General features: G+C 56.5%; 1 protein-coding gene across 2 annotated transcripts; it reads right to left on the reverse strand.

Annotated features, from left to right (window-relative positions):
- Positions 1 to 1387: 1387 nt before the first annotated feature.
- Positions 1388 to 24833, reverse strand: PIGG (phosphatidylinositol glycan anchor biosynthesis class G (EMM blood group)). 2 transcript variants are annotated; one of them, XM_090267219.1, is made up of 13 exons: positions 24532 to 24833; positions 23554 to 23759; positions 21943 to 22152; positions 20533 to 20721; positions 19572 to 19713; positions 13829 to 14041; positions 13409 to 13626; positions 12881 to 13162; positions 11337 to 11809; positions 9809 to 10000; positions 7165 to 7474; positions 3889 to 4052; positions 1388 to 2544 (listed from the first exon to the last, which is right to left on the reverse strand). In XM_090267219.1, the coding sequence occupies exons 1-13, from the start codon at positions 24683 to 24685 to the stop codon at positions 2331 to 2333; spliced, it is 2967 nt and encodes a 988-aa protein (XP_090123345.1). In that variant the 5' UTR covers positions 24686 to 24833; the 3' UTR covers positions 1388 to 2330. The 2 variants fall into 2 exon arrangements, with proteins under 2 accessions (XP_090123345.1, XP_090123344.1); XM_090267218.1 differs by having other exon boundaries at positions 1388 to 2547.
- Positions 24834 to 25101: the final 268 nt, after the last annotated feature.

Here is a 25101-nt window from a genome sequence, read left to right on the forward strand (position 1 = left end):
AACAAAATTCAGATAATAAAATCATCCTGCAACCAGAGGAAAGTCAAGAATAAGCAGTGCCGCAGACCGGGATGAGCTGTGAGCCCGTTCTGTGTAACTCATAGAACAGCATCTGCGTCATAAATTGTGATGATGGTCCTGTAACAGAATTTGGTAAGTGGGGGAAGGAGGAAAGAATGTGTGGTAATTTTGTCATGTTTTATAGGAGTCCATAGATACAAACTAAGATAGGAAAGAGTAAGCTTTAAAATGAGTATTTTAAAATATTTTTTCTTAATTTTTTAGGAATATGTTAGGAACTAATACTTCTTGTAATAAAAATGTTACCCAAAGTTCAGCACTTTCTTTGGTTTCACTTTAATTTCTTTTTCTGTGAAATTAAAAAAAACTACATTAAATATTTTGGATTAAAAACACCAATATATAACAGGGCCTTACGCACATGTGGTCCCTCAGAGAGGCGGTCTGCCAAGTGTTCACAAGTGTTGCTTCTGGGGGGTGATATGTGAAAATACTTTCTTTTACAAATGTGGTGTTTTTCTTTATTGTTTGTGTATTTACAAGTTAAAAATTACAAGTGACCTCAAGTCATTATTTCTTAAAAAGAGGGGCCACATCCTGGGGAGGCAACATGGCGGGAGGAGAGGTTCAGAGACTAGCGCAGCAGGTCCGGGCCGTGTCCACGCACCAGCAGACGGCCCCCTAGCCCCTCCAGGGCTGAGCTCGGTTTGCTCGTTCGTCTTATTTTATTTTTATTTATTTTTAAAGTATATTTTATTGATTATATTGTTACAGTAGTTTCAATTTTTTCCCCTTTACTCCCCTTGCTCATTCATTTTAGATTTCGTTACTTTCCTGAGTCAGTCATTTTAAAGGCAAAGACAACAATGTGGCTCAAACTGCTGCGTCCTGTGGTGTTTGTGGAAAGCGACGCCCTGGAGACGGGGGACACAAGGGGGCCACCCCGGGGAAGCCCCGTCGCTGAGAATGCCCTTCCCACTGGGCAGAACGATAGCCTGGCTTTCGGGTGTGGGTGGGTGGCCGACACGTCCTTAAAAACCAAGAGAGCCGGTTGGTCCAAGCAAAGAGCACTCAGCATGTGCTGTCAATCCAGTCGTGAGATCTCGGTTTTCACACTAAGTTCCAGAGTTCTGGAAAACTTGCACCTGCTGTGATGCTTCCAATACTTAAAAGAGTTGCTGTGGGCGACATTACTGGTGACTTTTGGGTTTGAATAATGAGCCGGGTCCGCACTTGAAATCCTCACGATGATAATGTGACAGAGCCACACCTGGGAGGGGTCCCTTCAGGGTCCAGGCAGCTCAAGGTAGTTGGTGCAGCCACGCAGGTCACCGCTGTGGCTTCAGATCACACAGCACAACCAAGCTTCTCCTTTTCAAATAACTTTATTTTTGAGTAGTTTAAAAATCACAAGTTGCAGAAACAGCAGAGTTGCTTGTCCCACACCCCAGCTCCCTGGTGGCATTTAAAGCCACAGGATGTGACAAACCTGGTGAGTGCAGCTGTGGCAGTGCTAACGGGGGAGCAGACTGACGGGGTCTCACCTGGTTTCCACGCATCGCTTTTCGCCCCAGCTAACCTTTAAGAAACTCTCATAGGGTTTCAGTGCAGTATCAAAAAGGAACATCCACAATGACCAGAAAAAGGAATTAAAATACTCCTCCCTCTTCCAAAGACAGGTCTGTGCAAGGCCTTCCCCTGAACACAGAGCCCAACCACCCCTGGTGAAGCCGGACATCGGGGAGAGCTGCAGAAAGTGAAATAACACCACTGCTCTCGCTCGGTATTTTTGTTTTGGAAAATGCAGGTCCTTTTCTTAGAAATACGTTATGTTAACACACAACAGGATTATGACTTTCTTTTTAAATGAATAACTTTTTAAAAGTCTTGATTTTCATCTCAAACGCTGCTCGTGGGGACAGAGGCGAGCCCCGGGGCCCTCATGGGTCCAGGACCATCAGGGCCGGACAGGAGCCTCCTGCCACGGGGCTGCGGGGCTCTGACGATCACACACACAACCTGTGACCTTGTTATGCACCAGTTTAAACCCACAAATTTGGGTCACATCATAACTATCCAGAGGAAATTAAAAGTTCGGAAGTTGCTGGACTGATTGTCAACAGGGCAAACTAAGCCACTCACTCCTGAACCTGAATTCAGGCCCAGAAGTCCAATAAATGGAAGGAGTTCATTAACATTGTAGAATTCACACCTTTTTTTTAAAAGAATAATCTTGCATTTAAACATATTTTTACTAATCAAATCCATAAAGTAAATGGCAGACTTTGAAAGCAGCTCATCTCCAGCGTCTAAGGCCTGGCGTGGCTCCAGTCCGAGGCGGCAAAGGACACACAGACAGCCGCTGAGACGAGCAGGTGCACCCCCTCGTAGAGAAGTTTCGGAGAAAACACGCTCCATATGAACAAGTGGTAGCGCAGCGACGTCACCAGGAGGATGTACACAGACACCGGAAGAGAGCAGATCAGTGCGTAGCAGAAGCAGGCGTGTCTCAGGGCTGAGCCGCTGCTGACGGAACGGGAAGGTGAGTGAGGCCCTGCCAGTCCTGCGCCACGCGAGGCAGACACACGTCTGGTTGGTCTGGCCAGGTGCCCCAGAGGCGACTGCCACAGGCAGCAACCCCCCCCCCCCCCCGCCTCCTGAGCCGCCACAATCTCTGATCCCCCCAGTTTGCACAGGTACCTATTTAAGAATGATGTGCATGTATGACTCTACCATCACACATATTATAAAATATAAACAATGAAATCACACAAAACTAAGAACTGTATGCCAACAAATGGAACGATCTGGAAGAAATGAATTCCTAGAAACATACACTCTTCCAAGACAGTCAAGAAGAAAGAAAATCTGAACTGATACCTACTAATGAAATTGAAGCAGTCATCAAAAAACTCCCAACGAACAAAAGTTCTGGACCACATGGCTTCACAGGTAAATATCACTAAGCACTCAAAGAAAAATTAACACCCATCCTTCTCAAACTGTTCAAAAATATTCAAGAGGGAAGGCCCCCAGCTCACTTTGCGAGGCCAGCATTATCTGAGTTCCAAGACCAGACACGGGCACTGCTAAAAAAGGAAACTATAGGCCAGTATCCCTGACAAACACAGATCCAAAAATCATCAACAGAATGAGCAAACCAAATCCAGCAACACATCCGAAAGCTCACAGACCGTGGCTGAAGCTGAACGGGGAGCCCCGTGGCCAGCTGCCCCGTGACAGGCGCAGCGGGAGCAGTCTGCTCAGAGATGGCGCTGGAGCCTGGGCGGATACGCGCGAAAAGCGGAGCCAGGCTGCCCCCTCACACCCGGTGTATCCAACAACGCACAGTCGGTGAGACTCAGGGGCAGGCCCTCGGCCTCACTGCACGCTGCTCCCTCCCACTCCCACGCACAACCGCGTGCAGCCCGTCCCCCATGCGCTCCCCTAGGCCTGGCGGGCCTCCTGCTGCCCGCACGCCCTGCTCTGGGACTCTGGCCGGCCTGGGCTCTGGCTCAGCCACGGCCCCACCAGACCGCAAGCTCCTGCAGCGAGTGCTGTGTCTGCACAGTGGGTCCCACTAGGGATCCGACTCATCAGGGCGAGACCCCAGGGAGCCCTTCCCCTCTGGGAGCTAGAGCATCAGCAATGACAAGGGAACCCTAGGAGGAGCCCCGTGGACAGATGGGCCATTGCCTGGGGTGGGGGGGTGTTCGTGTCCAGCCTGGAGGCTGCACCCCTTCCTGGCCAGAGCAAGCAGGTGGCTCCCATAGCCACACCCGAGTCACCACTTCCGTGACCCCAGCAACTTCAGGAAGATGGACGGCAGTCCCGCATCAGATGCTGAGGGACAAAGAGGGGCTTCACCTGCTGGTTTTTGAACTCAGGAAGTTCACCAGGTGGCTGGCCCACAGCACGGGCCCCGCATACGTTGCGAACGCCGTCAGGAACACGGCGGGGACCTCCACGTAGGTGTCCAGACCCACGAAGCCTGCTGAGATGTCCACCGTGGCGATGTTGTTGGAGTTCCCCTGGAAGGCAGGGGACAGCGATGACATGGCTGCTCTCACAGGACGGCCCGTGGTGACCGCAAGAAGCCCATCACGGTCACCGTGATGTGGACACACAGAAGCCCTGGCCTTCCATCCGACACCCCTTTGTCCTGGCTGACTCTGGACACACTCCGTCCACCAGCCGCCTACCCCAGGCAGAGGATCAAGTGCAAGCTTTGACCTTCAAGAAGCTACAGACGGAAGTCTACTGGACTGTGACTGACCCCAAATTTCCTGTATCTGTGTCCTTAACACAGAGCCCACCCCGCCCGGAACCCCGTCCAAGGCTGCCTGTGACCTGGGAGGAAACGCGGCCGAGGGCACCGGCTGGAAGCCGAGGGCAGCGCTCCCCACTGAGGACTTGTTTGATGGGTGGACGCTGTTGCCAGGCCGCAGGCTGGCCCCCTGGAGGGCTCGGCTGCTTGGTGTCCAGCCAAGTGTCAGACCCGAGACCCTGGTCGATAAGCTCCAGGGAGGAGCCAGCTGCCCCACCTGGCAGCATGGAGGGCGGGGTCCCGGGTCAAGGGCGGGTCTCCTAAGATTCAGCGCCTCCCTCAACTTTCAGTCGTTACCAGTGCCGGGGCCTCTCCTCAGAGATGCAGGTCCTATAGCTTCGACCACACAGGCCTTTGTCCCAGCAGCCCAGCGAGGGCCCCCCAAGCGCTGTTTCTGCAGAGGCCCAGGACAGGACTCTGCCGGGTGCTGCAGTCCTGCAAACTCAGTCACCAGCCACATGTGCCCTCTTGGGCGGCGTGTCCTTCCAGGCGGCCACAGGGTCACGGTCTGAGCACCCAGCACCCCGTCCTCACCGTCTGACCTCAGGCCCAGCATGCAACAGCCACCTCCGTGTTTGGCTTCCCCTTCAGCCCACTGAGCCCATGGTCACCTGAGCGCCCCCAATTGTATGAAGTCACTTAGCAGCCCTCCCCGGAGACGGAGACCCCTGAGCTCCTGGGGGAGAACAGAGTCCCAGTCGTAAGGGGGGGGGGAACGTGACGAGGGTGCGAGCAGGTCTGACACCGGCAAGGCAGCTGGGGGCCCGCAAGGGTCGATGTAAAACTGCAGGTGCAGCTCAGACAGGGCCCTGCCGGAGCTTTCTCACATGAAGTCCTTTAACCTTCAACGGTCCTGACGTGGGGCCGCGTGGTCCTCAGTGTGCAGGTGGGAAACAGAGGCAGGTGGAGACCCAGCGGCCTCTGCAGGGCCAGCAGGTGCCGCCAGGGAGTCTGCTGCAGGCACAGGGCAGGAAGCCTGGCCGAGGGGTGGCTGCCTGTCACGCCCACACGCCGTCAGGTATGTGGACTGCGCTTGCTGACGGACCCCAGGAGGAATGGGAAGCGCGGCGGGGAGGAGCGAGGCTGCGCCCGCAGAGCTGCAGACAGGGCCCATCTCCTCACTCTGGCCATCTTCCTGACCGAGGCCTCAGAGCAGATCGGGCTGCTGACCAGCGTCTCGGCTCAAGGGACTGCACGTCCTTGTCCACAGGCACGAGGACACGCTGTGGGCTATAACTGAGCGGAGGCTGGCTGGCCAGGTGCCCAGGGCAGGGGTGCGGTGTTGGTCATGCACGCTGACCGTCTGGCATGGCGCCCGGGAGCCTGGGGAAGGGGGTGGACACGGCGATTTTCCACGGTGACAGCATTTCCTGCAGAGCCCTCGTGTCCGAGAGCGAGGGAGGGTCCTTCATGGACCTCCGGAGGGAAGCAGCCACTGGGAGCAGGCCCGTGTGAGGCCCAGATGAAGAGGGGAGATGAGGCCAACCTCAGCCGTTTGGAAACTTTAACGTTCAGTGGCCCTCAAAGGCTCCCATTAAAGGGCCCCAACGCAGGTGCCCCGTTCCAAGGCAATGGGTGTGGCCAGGCCGGAAGGAGCCCACAGACCTGCCCAGTGCCCCCAGCGCTGCGCTCGCAGCCGGTGCCTCGCCTTCTCCGATGCCAGCAGGTGCTCCCGGAGTCCTGGGCAGACTCTGAGTTTCCCCACATCCTCAGCGCTCGTGAACTTCCAGATTTCTTCTGCAAGGTAAAAAGCTGAGGCCCCTGAAATTTGGATGCTTCACCCTTGGAGACACAGAAGAGGTCAGGCTGTGTGTGGGGCCAAGCGACCGGACGTCCCGGCCAGGTACCCTGGCAACCACGCGTCCTCAGTGGCTAGGCGGCTCCGCAGGTGCTGAGGGCTATTAGTTTCGTCCTCATTTCACACCTGAGGAAACTAAGGCACAGGCGCCTGCCAGCGGCCGCCCTGCCCAGAAGCGTCGGCACCGCTGCTGAGGCGCAAGGCGCGGCCCCAGCCAGGAACCTGCTGCTCCACGAGCCGCATACCCGGCTGGAGAGAGAAGTGCGAGGCCTTGCGCGGCAGCAGCAGCCGGAGTGCGGGAGGCGGAGGGAGGCAGGCTCGAGGCGTGGCGGCTGAGGCGGGTCCTCGCAGGCCACTTGCCCAGGCTTTCAACCCTGACCGCTCTGGGCAGCGGGGAGCAGACAGAAAAGCCCGGAGCGCTGGGGACCGGGAGAAACGGGAAGTGATCAAGACACGCGGCGGCTGTGCAGAGTTGCCAGCCAGCAGTGGGAGCCTCGGCTGTGAGCAGGTGAGAGCAGCGCTTAGCTGGCAGGAAGGCTGGCATGGAACTGGGTCCCTCTGAGGTCGGGGGCTGGACCCTCTGTCCCCCTGTCCACGTGTCCTTCCGAGAGCACAGGTGCACCTGGTGGTGTAGCCTGGAGGCGGCCTGGCCTCGCCTCCGATGAGCCTTTGACACGGGAGGGAAGATGTGACAACCGCGGGGCCCCAGGGAATGGAGGGCCAAGTGGAGGCGCAGCAGCACAGCCGGCCTCCGGTGCTCCCTGGTGCCGTGGGGACGCAGATGGTCCCGCAGCACTGGCCGGCCCACCGAGCTGTGTGTTGGAAAGAACTGGCTGCGTCACGTCTGACACAACGAACGCACTGGAGGCGGAAGCATCATGCCGATTCGTCACTGACAGCTCTTTCACCAAACAACTGCTGTGACTCCCTAGCTCAGGGTAGAATTTTCTCAGAAACACTCAAAGATAAATGGCATAAAAAGCTGGTGGTCTTCTGCCCACGATAATAACAAACTTACTTGGAAGTAGAAGAAGGCCTGGCCGAACCAGTAATGCATGGCGGTGACCTCCACGGTGCTGTGCCTCAGGGGCGCCCACACGCACTGGGCGAGCACGGTCTGGACCAAGAGGCTGCACACCAGGACGGGGAGGTTGTGCGGCCGGAGGAGCAGCGCAGCCAGGAGCACGAGGCCCCCGTGCACGTCCCCCAGGCCCGCGGACTTGCATGTGATGCGCGCAGCAAGGACTTGAGACTTCAGCAAGTCTTTTGTGCCCGTGAACAGCATGCCAAGGATGAACACATACACAAAACGAGCCTCAATAATACCCCTAAAGGGAAGGGAAACAGATCAGATTTGTCAGCACCACATAAGCTAACTAAAATGTACATCTTCCCATAAAGTCCACGTGATCCCTTAGCTCACGAGCCACAGCGCCGCCTGCCTGGGTGCCTGGTGGAAGTGGGGGGTCTGCCCCGGGGCCCTGGCCCAGAGGCCAGGCGGCTGGTCCTCACAGCGCTCCCCGCTCTGATGGAGCTGGCGTGTGGGAAGTCTTCCTTGACTCGCCCAAGCACTCCCTGGGTACATGTCACCGCTCATTCGAGCGGGTCCAGCTCCGCCAGGACCTCCCGCAGGGTTGCCAAGAGGCAGCTGCACGTTCACAGTGAGCAGACATGAGGCGGTGCCTGCACGCGTGTACGCGCACACACTGGTGGGCCCACTGTGCGCTCCAGAGAAGGGCCGGTGAGTCCAGGCTCTGCTAGAGCCTGGCTCTGTGGTTGGGACAAGCGAGGCGCCGCCCCGTTATTCACAAATGAGGAGATGCGGCCCCTGCACCTCACCGAGCTGTCCGGTGAGGGAAACCAGAGAATGCACAGCACGTGTCCGGCACATAGTGGGGCCCATGAATTAAATTCTTTAGCACATCATTTACAGTTGTCTGTAAAGGACACAATTCGTGACCCTATGCCGAAGGATCCCAGTTATGAAACATATATTCCTAAAACATATTTAAATAAATTTCATGAACCAAATATGTTATATATATACTAGAGAAGCTGATCTGTTAAAGTAACGCTAAGCAAAACTTGTATGAAATAATCACAATAATGTATCTGTTTAGAAACACTGGATTTTCACATCTCAGATTTTCTTAAGAATGTTCACGCATTTTTTAAGAACTGTCTTTCCAGTGTGACGAGTCTAACCGAAGAGCCAAGTGCTGTCCACTGGATGCTCACGTGAGGCTGCCCCAGGCCCCACCCTGCCATGGAGCGAGGCCCGAACACCCACAGCCCAGGCGGGAGCTAACCGCACACCCACAGGTTAAAGGAGAGAGCGGCGAGGGTCCGAGGAGGCAGGAGTTTACAGGAGAGGGGGCTGGGCTCTGTGTCTGGAGACACCAGGGCAGGCTGAATGGCAGCCAGAGGAAGAGCAGCTCTAAGCCTGGCCTCGCGCTCTGCTGAGTCTGGGCTTCCGCGTGGAGAAGCAAGTCAGAGTGAAATGTAAAGGTGGGTTTCAGAGTGCCGGTGGGCAGCCGCTCGTGGGGTCTGAAAGGAGCAAAGCAACTGGCGGCGGCTCTGAACGGGCAGGTGTGGAACCAGGAAGGGCCTGGAATCGGAGCTGAGGGGCGCGGGACAGGGGGCTTTACAGTAGGAATGGGGACCGAGCAGCACAGACTCGGCGCGGGGGGCACAGGCCCAGGTGTCTGAGGAAGGTGAGGGGAGCAATCCAAAATTTTGAAGTAAGCAATGCTGAAATTAGGTGCGTCCACACGAGAGGAAAGCTGGTATTTATTCACGTATCATAGTTGGAGATTTAGTCCGACACCCTGAAACGGGACTTCCAGGCTTGACATGAGGCCAGGGTCTCAGCCTCTGAAGCCACCATGCTGCCCCACGTGGCCTTCCTGTCTCGGACGGAGACCCAGCACCCTGCTGTCCCCACCCGCTGCACCACACCTCTGCAGGCCCTGCGAGGACACACCGCCCATGTGGCGACGCAGAGGCTGCAGGTGCCCAGAACCCCGTCCCTGACACAGGGGTCCACCCAGCACCGCTGCCCCAGCCTTGTCTCCACGCTGTGCCACGGCCGCTGCCTCAGAGAGCGGAGCAGCCTGCGCCCCAGCCTCGGCCCCTCTTTGCTTCTTGTCTAGAGATAAACCGGGCAGAGGACGCCTGGGGCAGAGGCTGGACGCACTCGAGCCTCTGCATGTTTCACGAACGGTCCTGCGGACATTGCCCTGCCCGCCCCACGTCCCCATTCAGCACAGAGAAGCTGCCCCTGGACCAGTGCTTGCTGTACGGTGTGGACAGTTTAGTTTCGTGCTGTATTCACCACCTGCTAGGCAACACCCATGCGTTACCACCTCGTAGCTTCCTGACTGAACAAAACCAAGTCCTTTACATTCCTTATTTCTAAAAAATGCCGTGTTTTAAAAACAAACCTCAAACCCCTTCCTCCTAAGTGACCTGCCTTTCTCCAACCAGAACAGAGACACACAGAGCCGCTCCCCGAGGCACGCCCACTCAGGCCCGAGTCACAGCTGGAGAAACCCACGCATAGACCGCAGACTCCAGCAGGCTCGAGGCAGTGCGGCACGTCTCAGTGCATGAAACAGGAGACAGACCGAAACACGAACCCTCGGGTCTGCCGGTCCACGTACCTGGAAATGCCTCTGCTGTCCCTTTGCCATGGCAACAGCAGGTGGCCAGTGGCCGCCCGGTAGCAGTAGACGCCCAGCAGGCCGAGCGCCAGGGCCGCTCTCGACAGGAGGGAGCACTTCCGCTGAGCCAGGGTGAAGGTCGCGAGGAGGCACAGGGCGGCCAGCACAGAGAGCTCAGCCCTGTGGTCAGAGCTGAAATGAAGCGGAAAATGCCAGAAGTTACTAACAAGTGTAACTACTGATGCTCTGAGTCTACACGGACCGGCTTTCTAAGGACTGGACTAGAACAGCTGGCTTTCCGGAAAAGCAAAAAAGAAAATCGTTGGTGATTTAAGTTCAGACTGAGGCTCCCCCAGGTAACAAAGGCAGGACTGTGAACGTGAATGCCTGCTCCTCATGCACCACGTTCCCGCCTCCCGCAGCCCTGGCCAGGGCGTGTTGTACAGAACACGCTGTGCCTTGTGCCCTTTTCTGGGGCAGCCACCCTTTCCCCAGCGCAGGTGTTCCTCAGGGCACACCCTGTTCACGGGGACCTGCACTCCCGGTGTGACCCCCTTCTCGGGTGGGCAGCTCCAGAGAGGCTCAGAGGCAGGGCCACAGGGCAGGGCCGGCCTCGTGCTGCCCGCTCACGTGCCCAGACGTGTGGCGGCGGTAGTGGCCAAGGGGCTGTTCTGCCCGGGTCCGTGCACCCGTGAATGAGACGCGCATGGCAAAGGGCAGAGCACAGACGTAGCCCGGGCCAGGGCATGGGCCCCAGGGCAGCTGGCAGGCTCGGGACACGCTGCAGCCTGGTCCTCGCTCGGAAGGGCGGTCCCATGGGTGTCCATGCGTGGCTGCTGTTTAAACCAGACACTTCAGCCACTGTCCTGGGCTGCTCACCCTCACAGCTGAAAGGTGAGCTTGGCTGCCTCTCGAGGAGCCGTGAGGAAGGAGGAATGGGGTCACATCATTGCCCTACAAACTGGCAGGAAACCCAAGTGCAGGACAAACTTGTGAGGACAGAAGGGGAGCCAGGGCCGGTGTGCAGAGGGACATCCAAACTGGGCAGTGGCACCCCTGGGCCTGGGGCAGGTGCCCTTGCACCCACGTGACTGCATCTGCGGTGGGAACCAGCCAACTCTTCCACGTGGCTGCTGTTTCCCGGGAAAATAAGAAGTGGGTCAAGGTGCTGCCCCCACGCCTCCCGTGCTTGGGCTCTGGCCGCCTGGCGAGGCTGCACCCGGAGGTCAGCGTGGCTAACCTCTCCCCTCACCCCACGTGGGGAAGGAGACAGTGAGGAGAAGAACCACCTCCTCACCGCAATTATCACTGAAAACTCACAGGTTTTCAAACACCATCTATCACAGTGATCCGTCAATAAAAAGCCAAATGCATTAGGCAGCCTCACGGAAACTCACCTTCCGGCACCAGCTCAGGGTTAGGGTGTATTCCTCCATTTCTCACAACCTCAAACACCATTTGTGCCCTGAACATGAGAACAGGCCCACCTTTTGCAGAAGGAAGCTGAGCAGCCATGGCCCGTGCTCACCTGGCGAGCCAGTGCCCCAGGTCAGGCCGGTGGGCCCACTGCACGCCCGTCTGGTTCAGGGGCCGCAGCAGCCGGCAGCAGCCGAGCACCAGCCACGGGCTCGCCAGCACCATCCACTTCTCACGGCCTCGGAGCGCGTCCAGCGAAGAGAGGCTCTTGCATCCCTGCTCGAGCTCCAACACGTCACAGCCAGGGCGCTTGTCCTGTCGAGCCGGGACCACCCCGGCAAGCGTTCCATCTACCTGCCAGCTACATGGGGGCTCGCTGTCGTCCCCCAGAAAGCAGTTTCTGTAGATTTCATGGCCCAGGGTCAGACACAGGGTGCTGACGAGGAAGTACCAGGTCTGGTGCTCCTCCTCCACGAAGCTGCTGGAGCCCAGACTCCAGGCGTGGCCCAGCGTCCCTAGCAGGAGGAGGAGGTCCACTTCGGACCACCTGGAGCCGGAACGAGCTGGATTCTGCAAACAGGAATTCTGCACATTACGCGTCCCTCACTGCATGGACTTCGGTTATTGATCAGAGAACACAACACACCGGGGCACTCACCTCTCGCTCCTCAGGACCCCCAGCCCCCTGCCCCTGCTTTGCTGGGACAGCCTGTTGTCCTTGGCACATCCAGGGGCACACAGGCTGTCCTCACCCTGGACTGCCCGTCCGATGCCAAGTGACAGCAAGGTGGTGGCGTTCAGACCGAACCACCCGGGGTGCAGAGCGTGCCTGCCCTGCAAAGGTCCCACAGAACCAGACCTCAGGGTTCCCACGAGTTTTCTGGAAATCCAGGAAGTTTCTGCTGAAACGGACAAGTCCACTGAAATGGCAGAGCTGGCATCACAGCACCGCCCTCCAGTGCACGGACCGAAAGCACTTCGAGGGCAAGACAACACTCGGTACTGTTACTGGGTAACCCCTCGAGCTGCGTCCACATGCACCTGACTAGGGGACACCGTGAGCCTGGTCGTACCCAGGGAAAGCCTGTGTCTAGAGCGCTGCGGGGTCCCTTAGACCCAGCACGCCGGGAAGGGTGGCAGCCCTGTGCTGGGAGCCCTGGGCTCCGGGCGCTGGGGCCAGCCAGCTGCCCACCTCCTGCTCACCACCCTGCCAGCACAACCAGCTACGCAGTGAAGGGCAAGAGGCCGGAGGCTCTAAGCGCCGAGAGGACGGTCATCTGGGAGACAGTGGCACTGCACAAGGCAGGACAGGCCAGGGGAGGGCAGGGCTCCCCGGGTCTGAGCCTCTGGCCACCTTCCCGTGCCGCAGCCCCAGCGAGAGAAGGTCTGATTCATGGGCTTCCCTGTCATCCAGCTGCCTGCCTGCCTGTGACCAGCGGCTCTGCACAGCCCCCTGTGTGACAGTCACAGGCACAGGGACCCTGTCTTTCCCACCCACAGGTGGGGCCTGTGAGCTGGCGCGCAGAGCTCGGGACCGGCTGCCCTCACAGCTCCTCCTCTCGCCAGCCAGTGCTGCCGGCAACGCCAGATCGACAGAAACAACAAGAAGCGGCCTACTCGGAAATACGGTGTCATATCTGTGGGGCCCGGCCTTACCCTCCTGGGGAGCTCTCCAGCCACGAGCATCTTAGTCAGAGCAGACACGACTGCGCAGAGCAGGGCAGAGACGAGGGCCATCGCCGCCCCTGCGGCCGGCCACGCAAGGCTGCAGAAGTAGCAGGAGCTCTCGGTGGAGGTGCACACGATGACATGCACGGCCCAGAGCAGCAGGAGCGTCACGTAGAAGAGCAGAGAGAACACAGGCGACGACAGAGGCACATCCAGCTCGGCCGCGGGGCTCAGCGCCTGGGGGACGCTGAGCAGTAGCAGGGTGAGGACCTGGGGCAGGAAAGCAGGTGTGTCCACGACCGCCGGGCTTGCGAGGATAGACACCTGCCGCAGCGTGGGGCGTGGCCACATAACCTGACAGGAGTGCACGCTCAAGGACACACATGAACAAAGAGGAAAACCCCTGTCCTTCCATTTTTAGAAACACCAATGTCACATATACTGTGAACAGTGGGGTCCTGGCTAGGCCATCACGTCAGTGCCATGGCCAAGCCACAACTCCACATGAGCACGCACCTCCAGAACCACGACAGTCCCCACGACCATCGAGTAGACATCGTAGTGGGCCCCTTGTTTGCTCAGGGACCGGCTCAGCGACCTCAGGGCGTCCAAGTACTGCCGGCGAACCTTGCTCCCCAGGCTGAGAAGGATTTCGGAGGGACTGTCCTCCAGGTACAGTCTGACCCAGTTAGCGTGCAGCCTTTCTGACGTTCGGAACTGTTCAAATCCGGGCTCTGGCGAGAAGAGGAAAGGTTACACAGATCAGAACAGACACGCACGTACATGGGCATGTTGCTGGCGGTGGCGGTCGGGGTGCTGAGAAAACAGGGACAACCTGCCCAAACAGTCAAAGACGGTGATGCCAAATGAAAACAGGACAGCCCCCAGCGCAGAGAAACACAGCCTCAAAGATGTCAGCAGGGGCAGCTGACTCACCTCTGCTGTAGGAGGGCATGTTCTCCTGCAGCAGTTTGCTGAGCTGCACCATGTTCAGGTGTAAAAACCTCAGCTGTTCCCGCATCGCTTTTCCTGCCACGATGGGGAACAGCAGGTGGCCCACGCTGTGTTTCGGGATCGGCAGACCAAGCCCCACGGCCAGCGTGGAGGCCACGTCGGTCTGCTGGACGCGCTGCGGCTGTCTGACGTCACCTGGGGAGAGACCGTGTGAGTGGCAGGTGCTAGGAAATGCCGGCTGTCGTTCTGAGTCTGACCTTCCACCACGGACGCCTGTCAGAGTGCCTGTCTCTTCAGTCCTCCCCTGTAGCTTCACGTGGAAAGTAACCCACTGTCTGGGATGTCCGTGGGCTGCCTGAACGCCCACTCGGCGGGCACGCTGCCTTCCCCAGAGCAGCGCGTGGTGCGGGCAGCCTCTGGCACACACACTCAATGCCTAATGAGAACCACAGTGTAGCGTGGCCCTGAGGGGGTGGGCGGTGCCACAGATGGTCAGCTCATGGACGGACGGTCTCTTCAGCAAAGTCAGCAGTCAAACCCCTGCAAAAGGGCGAGGGTGGGCCTCTGGAGGCCTGGCCTGGGGAGCCAGAGGGTCCACACAGCCCCATGGAGCCACTGCAGGCTTCCCTCCCAGAGGCTCCTGAGCAGCAGTGGGGGTGCTATGGGGAGAACGCGTCCCAGAACCGGCTCTGCCTGCTGCCGGCCTGAGTGCCAGAAGCACTTCCAGCTCCAGCAGCAGCCAGTTGCTCCCACCCACGAACTCCTGCGAAGAGGTGGGTGGTGGGTGTGACTCAGGACCCTGGGCCCAAGTCCCAGCTCTGCATCATCCAGTGAGAGGTTTTGGGAAGGAAACTCAACACAGCCAGTGTCCTATCCGAGAAGACAGCACAGCTCCCACCCCCCAGGAGCTGCAACGGGGGTCGGCGGGGGGTCTGAGGGGCCACCGGGAGAGTCCGCCCGGACAGGCGGTGCCTGATGGGAGTCTCTTAGACACTGGTGTGAGTGTGCCGACGACCAGCTTTGACTGTGGTAATAATCAGTTGTATGGAATTCTCCTTTTTAACTGGGTCAGACTTATTATCTTTTCTGGACCAGCCCTCTACCGATAGCTCCTGGGTCACACCTAGAGAGAAGGTCTCCCCAGCACTATTAATCTTCCTTGCAGTGTCTCTCACGTTAAGTGCTTGATCTGAAACAGAACAAAAGCCCCCCTTTGGGAACTGACACGGGGTGCTGGTGCGGCTGTGGTTCTGAGACCCCCGACTGCGAGGGGCACTGAAACTCAGGGCGCCGTGGCCGTGCTGACCCTTGCCGTCCAAGGACCCCTGTCTGTGGGACCACGGCGGTGACTCTGGGGCCCACTCCCTCCAGAGAGAAACACCTCAGCAGCCGCACCACAGAGCAGGGAAGCGGCCCCAGCTGCGCTGGAGAAGAACCGACTCCGGATGAAAATACGTCGACACAGAGACGTGTTCACAAACGCTCATGTAAAGTCAGTGCGTGGAGACACACACCTGTCCTGACGAACAGGCAGAGACGAACGTCGCTTAGCAGCAGGCAGCGTGGAGCTGGGCACACGCTGCGCTGGCCACGGCCCTGAAATCAGTGTCCGCCGCCACAAGAGCACGCGTTCCTGGGCTCCTGGCACCTGAAGCCCCAGAAGAGTTAAATCTAAAGGAGACAGAGAGGCGGCGGGTGCGGGTGGGGGATCCCCGGGTTGGCAGGAAGTGGCGGGTGAGCACCAGCGAGGTCACGAAATGTCCTAAACTGATGCTCACGACGGCTGCCCCACTCTGGACGAACGGAGGGAGCGCAATCCGGGCCGTGCGGTGAGCACGAGGAAATGCCACCACACGACCGTCCCTAAAGCAAACCAATGAAGCCCACCACCAGAGCCCACTGCTGGCACTGAGGTCTGGCACCACGCAGCCACCCGGTCCTTCCCAGCTGTGGGCGCACAGTCAGGCCCCTGGGGCGGAGGCGATTGTGTAACGCACACTTCGGTCCAACAATGGCCCTAACCTTCTAACAGGAAAGAACCCCCCAAGGGGAAGGCGCCGCAGTGCCTGTCCACCCCAGGAGCTCAGTAACCCTGCGCACAAACGAACAGCTGGGAGAACGCGGTTTCGGATGCGGGGCTCTCACTGTGTGCAGCGGCCACACCGAGCCCGCTGCGGTCTGAGTGCGCACCAGCGGGGTTGGGGGGCCGCCGCTCTGGGGGCACAGAGCCCACTCACTGGAAGGCAGGCCCCCACAGTGCTGGGTGAGACTGAGGGTCCGAGAGAGGAAGCCACGGAGTCTATGGAGAGGGTGGCGCTGCCAGAGAGCAAGCGAAGTGAGGCGGTGAGGGCAGCCTCCTGCGCGGGGCGAGCATGAGCGCAGGGCCAGGGGCATGAGGCGGGCGGGGTGGGCCAGGGGGCCACGTGAGCGGGGCTGCAGAGCCGGGTCCTCGGTGAATCCTGCGGGGCTGGCCCTGTACCTCTTGTTGACATGGCTATTCAATATCTAGTTCCCAACAAGGGACGCTTTTTACAAAGTTTAAATGTCTACATTCATTTCGGCTCACACATGTGGCTCAGATGTCCCTAAGCTACCAGTTCCAGATTTCCAGGCAGTGATATTCATACAACAAAACTCTTACAAAGGACATCTGTAGTTTAAGAATCAGGGCAAGAGCCCTGCCTGGTGTGGCTCAGTGGACTGAGCACCAGCCTGCAAAACTGAAAGGTTGCCAGTTCGATTCCTAGTCAGGGCACAGGCCTGGGTTGTGGGCCAGGTTCCCACGAGAGGCAACTGACTGATGCTTCTCTTGTACATCGATGTTTCTCTCCCTCTTTCCTCCCTCCCTTCTCCTCTCTCTGAAAATAAATAAATAAAATCTTAAAAAAAAAAAAAAAAAAAAATCAGGACAAGAGAGAACTCCCAAAGATGGCAGCGTAGGCAGACCTGGCTCACCTCTTCACACAGCCACATCAAATTTACAACTAAAATATAGAACAACCGTCACTCAGAACCGGCTGAAATTGAGTTGAACAGAAGTCTGACAACTAAGGAATTAAAGAAACCGCATCCATCCAGGCTGGTAGGAGGGGCACAGACGTGGAATAGGCTGGTCCCACACCTACGTATGGTGGGTAAAGATTCAGGAGGGATCTCTCGGGAGTAAGGAGTCCCAGCCCCACACCAGGACCCCAGCCAAGCGTTCCAGTGCCAGGAAGATACGTCCCCACAAGTTCTGGCTGAAAAACCAGCGGGGACTGAGTCGGTGGAAGAAACTGCTGGAGCCCCAAGCAGTTCCCCTTAAAGAGCCCGCATACGAACTCACCTGCTCAGACTCCCTCCCTCTGAGCTCCAGCACTGGGGTAGCTGCTTGAAAGGCCCCAGCGGTACACAGCGGGGGAACTGAAGGGTCTGGCATCAAGGCGAGCAGAGGCCATTGTCCCTCCCCCCACAGAGTCCACAAACTGGTGCCGTCTCTGAGACTCCATCAGTCTGGCTCACACTGTCTGACCCGCCTTGGAGATCCCCGGAGATTCTGCCCCACCCAACTCACGGGCCCACCCAGGCTGCTTGTCCATATGAATGGCTGGTCTTGGCTCAGGCTGCACAACGTCCTAAATCCTCTCAAACAGGCAACAGCTGGCCTCTGAGCCCCAGGCCCCGCACCGGCAGCAGCCAGCCTAGATTCACAGCTTGGCTTCACCTGCGAATCTCCAAGCCCAGCACAAGCAGCAGCCTTCTCAGATGGGTTTACAGCTCAGGCCGGGTGGTCCTGGGCAAAACACGGGTGGGGTTTCTCCTTGGCCTGCACCTCCTGGGAAACCCCAGGGCCAGCACACCCAGTGGACGGCTACAGACCATGTCGGAGCGCCAGCACTCTGCCCCTGCACAGCTGATCCTCCACGGAGGGCAGAAGTCGGTGGTCAGTGGTCACAGCCAGTCCTTGCAGCCGACTGGCCTGGGTAAATCCCTCCCATTGACCTGCCAACAGCAATCAAAGCTCAACTACAAGAGGAGGGTGTACTCAGCCCACATGAGCACCCAGCTTGGGCGATAGGGGTGGCTGTGCCACTGGGCCCTAAGGACACCCACTACATCAGGCCACATGACCAAGACAGGGAGTCAGAGCAGCTCTACCTCATACACAGAAACAAACACAGGGAGGCTGCCAAAACGAGACAAAGAAACGTGGCACAAATGAAAGAACAGTTCAAAACTCCAGAAAAAAAACTAAATGAAATGAAGATAAGCAACCTATCAGATGCAGAGTTCAAACACTGGTGATCATGATGCTCAGAGAACTCACTGAGTACGGCAAACGCATAGGGAAGAAGTGAAGGCCACACTAAGTGAAATGAAGAAAAACCCACAGGGAACCAACAGTGAAGGGAAGGAAGCCGGGGATCAAATCAACAATTTGGAACATAAGAAATAAACTTTCAGCCAGACAGAATGAAAAAAAGAGAATAAAAAAAACGAGAGAATAAGACAACTCTGGGACATCTCCATATCATAGGGGTGCCAGAAGGAGAAGAGGAAGAGCAAGGAAGCGAAAGCTTATGTGAAAAAATAATGAAGGTAAACTCCCCAAATTTGGTGAAGGAAATAAGACATACAAGTCCAGGAAACACAGAGTCTCAAATAAGCTACACCCAAAGACACATCATCATTAAAATGCCAAAGGTTCAAGATAAAGAGAGAATCTTAAAAGCAGCAAGAGAAAAGCAGAGAGTTGCCTACAAATGAGTGCTTATAAGACTTCTATCGGATTTCTCAAAAGAAGCTCTGCAGGCAAGAAGGGACTGGCAAATATTCAAGGTGGTGGAAAGCAAGGACTTACAGCCAAGATGACTCTGTCCAGCAAAGCTATCATTTAGAAGGAAGGGCAGATGAAGTACTTCCCAGACAAGGTAAAGCTAAAGGAGTCCATCATCACCAAGCCCTTATTAGATGAAATATTAAAGGGACACATTTAAGAAGAAGAAGATCAAAACTATAAACAGTAAAATGACAACAAACTGCCCTGCAAACTGAAGGGTCCCTGGTTCGATTCCCAGTCAGGGCACAGGCCTGGGCTGTGGGCCAGGTCCCTGGTTAGGAGGCGTGCAACTGATAACGTTTCTCCCTCTCTTTCTCCCTCAATTCCTCTCTCTCTAAAAATAAATAAATCTTCAAAAAATGACAAACTCACAACTTTAGACAACTGAATCTAAGAAACAAAAACAAACAAAGCAAACAACCAGAACAAGAACAGAATCGTAGGTCTGGGGATCATCTGGAGGGTTATCATCTGGGAGGGGGGAGGGGAGAAATGGGGAAATGGTGCAGGGACTAAGAAGCGTAATTGGTAGGAACAAATTAACGGGGCTGTTAAGAATAGTATAGGAAATGGAGAAGCCAAAGAACTTACATGCATGACCCATGGACATGAACTAAGCGGGAGATGGCTGTGGGGAAGGTGGGTACCAGGTGGAGGGGGGCAAAGGGAGAAAAATTGGGACAACTGTAACAGCATAATCAATAAAATATACTTAAAAAAAAAAAGAATCAGGGCAAGAAATCTCAACTTCCAATCCTGACTGGCCCCTGCCTCATTAATTTTCATTCTCTCATTACTCAGGATATTTGAAACTTAGCTTCCAAAAATAGTTTCTAAAATTAAAATCTGATTATAGAAAACAAGATAAAATGTAGTTCCAACATGATAAACACTCCCGATTCTCACCAGGTTTCCTTTCAAACGCAGAGCTGACCCACAGCAGAGCGGTGTTCACTTCCTCCGCAGAAGAGGCCCCGTGGCCCCCTTGCTCAGACATGCCGTGGTCGCCACAGAGAATCAGCAAGCTTGGGGCAGGGGCCTTTCCCTCCTGGAAGGCACAGGAAAACACTTCAGCTGCATTCACACTGAGAACATGTCATCTTGTTAAGGAGTCAGCTTCAGATTTTAGCTTTATGAAGTCTTTCTAAATGAGTCATTTTTCCTTTTTACCTCAGAGCTTATAGTCAGATCAAAGGGTCAAGGTCAACTAATGTCCTATACGTAACACGAACAGAGTCACATGGAAGTCACACAGCACAGGAGACTCAGGGCACAGGATTTGGGTTCAGATCTCTTTGCCACCCCTGAGCTGAGAGCGCAGGGCCGTCACTCTGCCTGCCTCCATGGCCTCATCGGTCCAGCACAGCCGCTTCCCTGCCTCAGCGGCTCCAGCCAATAGTCTCTGCTGCCCAGGATGTGCTAGCTCCGCCCTGCCCTTGCTCTTGCCTGGGAGGGCATGTCCGCCTTCCCCCCCCTTCCAGCCTCTGCTCACATCTCACGTGTCTTGCTCTGACGGTGCCGTTGAAAATCACAGGCTCTCAGGGGCTGTCCCCTCTCCCTGCCCCAGGTCTCCTGTGGCACCTTCAAGAACACCTTTTTACTAGTTCCCTGGGCCTCTGGCTTGCAACCCCCCCCCCTCCCCCAACAGGTAGACCATAAGTTCCACAAATACCGGGCAGGCAGGCATACAGGAGGTGCTCAGGAACCGCAAGCTAGATAAATGGCGATGGCGGAGATAGAGCCCGGGCTGCGGAGCCCATAGCAGCGGCACATGCCGCCATCCCTGGTCACAGTCCAGCCTCAGTTCTCCTAGGGAACGTGGGTACCAGGATGTCCTAGGACCACGACGCGCCACGGTGCAGCTCACCTGGGACAGCAGTGAGGTGTGGATCCTCATCAGGATGCTGTCCATCTCGCTGAGCTTGCGCCCGATCAGTGGGCTGTGGGGCCCGGAAACATGGCCGATATGGTCCAGCCCCAAGTAGTGAAGGATCAACACGTCCCAGTCCCCTCTTTTCAGTACTTTATCCAAATGCCTTGTAACGTTATCATCCACCTGGAAAGGGGGAAAAGCCCAAATGAAGAGCCCCACAGTTTCCCTCCATCTTCACTCCCCAAGGAAAAACGACAGGTCGTTACAGCATACAGGGTGTGTTGTAGGTAACAGGACTCATGGGAGTTTGGAAAGACTAGAAAAAAAAAACTTCCATAAAAATTAAACATTAGCATTAGATTAATATTGCTTTTACGTCTCTAGATTATAGGCAATATATTATACAGATAATTTAAATGAGCAAGGTTGGTTCTGAGAAGACAGCTCCGTGGGACCACTGCTGAGGCCTAATGGAGCAACAACCACGTGAAACAGATGCGAGGTCACTACGAGGTGACTGAGGGCGAAGGGCAGTGAGTGAAGATGGGACAATGTCCAGACTCCAGGCAACCACGGGGTGCAGCCAAGGGCCTGTCCAAGCATCTGGCCAGAAAGCTGTTCTGGGGAAGACGCGGTGCAGTGATGGCCCATCGACTTGCCCCAGCAGAGCTGTCAGCCCGGATGCCCCTCAGCTGGCCACCTCCCTCCCACGAAAACGTGTACAACAAAGGGAAGGTGTCTGCGCGATTGTACACAGAATGGGGAGACCCAGTCACGCTGGCCAGCACCACGGTGTCTGCGCAAGTGACTGCAGCCAAGGGCACCGGCGTAAGCAGGACTGCAGGTGCCTCGCCAGGCCCAGAGACAGACAGCTGAATGTGCAAGATTGTCTACTCTGACGCCAAGTTCAGATACGCGGGTGCCGCTGCCCTGTGGTCTCCCTCTGCACTGGGCTGTGAGCACGCCCAGCATGGGGCCGAGGCCTTCAGGACCAAGCCCACCCTCTGCCCTCCCCACGCCATATGCAGCCCCACTTGCAGAACCAGCAGCCTCAGGGGTCCCAGGCAGCCCTGGGCAGTCCTCAGGCTCTGCCTTGGACAAATACTGCCACCCGCTCCATCCTCCTCAGAAGTCCCCACTCACCTGCAAGACTCAGCTCAAACGTCTCCTGGCTGGGAAGCCCTCTGATTCTTGATCCGCGCCAACGGGCGCTCAGCAGGTCTAGGCTGTGGGCTCCCGAGGACCGTGCTCACTGCCATCGGGGTTTCTGTCCCCGGGTTGTGACTGATTGTGCACGAACCATGCTGGCAAAGTCTCCACACTGCTCCCAACACAGCAACAGAAGCCGCTGCAAACAACGCTCCCTCTATCTAGAGTAGCCTATGCTTCTTATTTAAAACTGACCTCTGTGTAATCCGACACAAAAAACGAGCTGGTTCCGTCATATTCCACAAAATGCCTTGGGAACAATTTCACCCACGTCTCATCCCCATAGAAGATGAGTCTCCTCCCAGCGGCCCGGGCCTGCGTGACCACATTGTCTTCCAGCAGTGCGGGCGAGTTGAGGTTCCTGATGACATCGATGAAGCCAGGGAGGCTCCCCGTCACCAGCGCCTGCAGAAGACACTCCCGATAAGACTCTGGGACCCAAACAAAGCGCATCAGGATAAGGGGTGCCGGAGACCCCTGTATGGGCAAAAGATGCAGGTACAGAACTGGGTCCCCCAGCCCTGGAGGCTGGGTCAGTGTTAGGACCAGGGGAAGCTACACACAGATGCTGGGCCAAACCAGAAAGCTTCATCGTGAACACCTGACCACATTTCAGCCAAGGAGGGGCTACAGGAGGGGCTGTGGTGGCCAGAGGAGCAGCTATGGATTCGAAGAATCGAAGCAACTGGCAACGTGGGGTACGGGCTGAGAATTCGAACATGTACGTTCTTACCCATTGTCAGCTTCAAATACGTAAACTCCACTTCCTGACTGAAAAGCCAGAGGTGCTAATGTCTGCTCCCAAGTAAAAGAGCAGCTCCTCACACGCCCCGGGGGGACCGCGGTCGAGGACAGTGAGAACACGCAGGAATTGTCACAACAAACTGGCCTGGAATGCTTGTGCCCCGCCCCCACCAATGTGGCACCACAGTTTCTGGGAGAAGGGGAGGGCCTGACTCCTCACACCTACAAAAATTCCCTCTCAATAGTTATTTCTTAGGAGGTGCGCTTCTCTCTTACCCCCAAATTCTAATTCCTAAAGACAACCAGTTACTTTTGGTGAGGACCTTTTCATAATTCTTTCTGTATGTGTACAATCACAAATACACAAAGGTACAATTTTTTCACCAAAATGATAATAAACTATGTAAATAATTTACAACTTGCTTTTGCTTCCTAATTAATAACAGATCAGCTATTATATAATCTTAATACATGAATCTATAATATATTTATGCTCATGTTTGAATTTTATTGTATTTAACCAACGCCATTTTAATGGATATTTATTTTAATAAGCTTCCAATGACAGTGCCATTTGAGCTGAGACCTGAAGGTTGAAGTGCTGTCTAGGGGGATGAGGCGGGCCTCAGGCCCACGCACACTGGGTTGGTCACTGCGCACGCTTCCGTGCTGGACGGATCTGAGTTTCCTTCCTCACCTGTAAAGTGGGGAGATTGGACTAGATCACCCGAAAGGTTCTCCAGGGCTGTAACTGAGCGAATGACAATGAAAGAAAAGAGCAGGTGAGCACGGAGGACAGCCCCTGAGGCCAGGCTGCCTGCACGCCCTGACGCCAAATCCTTCACGCTTCCCAGGAAGCATGAGCTCTGGCGGCTTGAAGGGGCACCCGTCACGGGCCTCAGTTCCAGCTCGCCTGTCAGGCTTCTTCAGCGCTCTCCTGCCGCAGCCAGGTCCATGGCACCAAATCGGGTTAAAATGTGGACCAGTAAGACTACAGAGAGCCCTGCTAACCTCTTAAAGAGCCAAACCATGATTCACAAGACATTAAGTCAAACCGTATACCTTGATTCGAGGCATAGTAACTGTAGGTGGCTTTGCTTCAGCCACAAAACTGTGAGATGGTCCTTTTTCCACGAGATAAGTTGTGTAGGGCATGAATTTCACCCCCTTTGATCCAAACACAAAATCGTCTCTCAAGCCATCTATCAGCATAATAACAACTTTACCGAAGAGAGGTGGGGGGAGCTTGGTCCAATTGGAAGTAGCCCCTGAAAGTGTTTGAAAGAAAAAAGGAAACTGAATTTTAAAATTGATTCAGTATTCAGTCACCTATAATCTAGTCTCTTCCTATGTCTCTGGTCCATATCCTGTCATATCTGTACATACCAACCCAAAGAAAAAGCCCGCAGTGCGGGGCAGGGGGCACTCCGAGTAAGCAGGGAGCCCCAGAATTAAGTAATGAATTGCCCTCGGCACACTGGGACAGGGGAGCCTCTTCCTGAGGGCCCTGGCATGGGAAACCTAGGGAGCTTGACCTAGAAACACGTGCTCACTGAGCCGAAGAGCAAGCATTCGCAACCGTTTACATGGTCAGGGGCTCCTACTGAGCGGACCTGGCCCAAAACAGGAGTGCTCCCTCCTCCATGCAGGGCGGTCGTCCCTACTGGCTAAAAGGGGGTCTTGGAGGAATGTAAAAAAAACAAAGCGAGAGATCCGCAGGAATCTTTATTTGTTGTGACTCATGGAACAAAAAGAGGAGCCGGGAACGGGGTGGCTCAAACCTGGCTCGGGACAGGGGTGCGAGCGTCCCGGCAGGAGAGCTGCAGAGACACGCGGGCCCGGCCGAGTGGAGCCTGCTTTTCAGTGACCGGCGAGGAGGGCTGAAGTGGGGCTAACGGTGGCGGCTGCCACCAAGTTGCAGGACTGAGACAGAAAAAGAGGCGGGAGCCGTAAGAAGAGTGTCCTGGGGTGCGGACCAGGATGGAGGAGAAGCCCGAGAGCAGGGGCCCAGGGGGCGGCACGCCGGGAAGGGGTCCGTACCTGCCAAGGGCTCCGGTGCGGGCATCTCCGCCTGGTGCTCGGTCCCGGAAGAGGAACGCACAGGAGCCGGGAAGAATCCCCGAAGGAAGAGCGCGACCCCGAGCACCTCGATCACTACGCAGCCGGCAGCGAAGGTCCCGGAGCCCAGCCTCATCGCGCCCTCCCGCCGGGCGGGGACCCGGCTCCCGGACCCCCGGCAGAGCCGCCCAGCGGCTGCAAGGAACAGCCTCTCAGCAAACGGCGAACGGGCGGACCCGCCAGGGCTAGGACCTGACAGGCACCTGCCCTGCTGTCGTCACGGCAGCCGGCGCACCGGAAGTGCGCACTAAGCGGGCGGGCGCTTCCGGGAAGCGAGCGGCCCTGAATTCTGAGACCCGAACGTACTTCCGGCGCGCAGGCCCAATCCGCACGCTGGCCCCGCCCACAGCAAACCTCCGCCCGCCCGCGTTTGAACGACAGTTTCGCGGGTGTGGGATGGGACTCCGTCCTTCGGTCGCGGTCAGAGTTCGGGGTTCGGGTGAGGCTCGTGCGAGGAGGCGTGAGCGCAGAGGCTGGAAGGTGCGGGAAAGC

This window comes from Furipterus horrens, unplaced genomic scaffold (assembly GCF_987537825.1).
Source record: "Furipterus horrens unplaced genomic scaffold, mFurHor1.1.pri manual_scaffold_2, whole genome shotgun sequence".
In the NCBI taxonomy this organism is placed as follows: Eukaryota; Metazoa; Chordata; class Mammalia; order Chiroptera; family Furipteridae; genus Furipterus; species Furipterus horrens.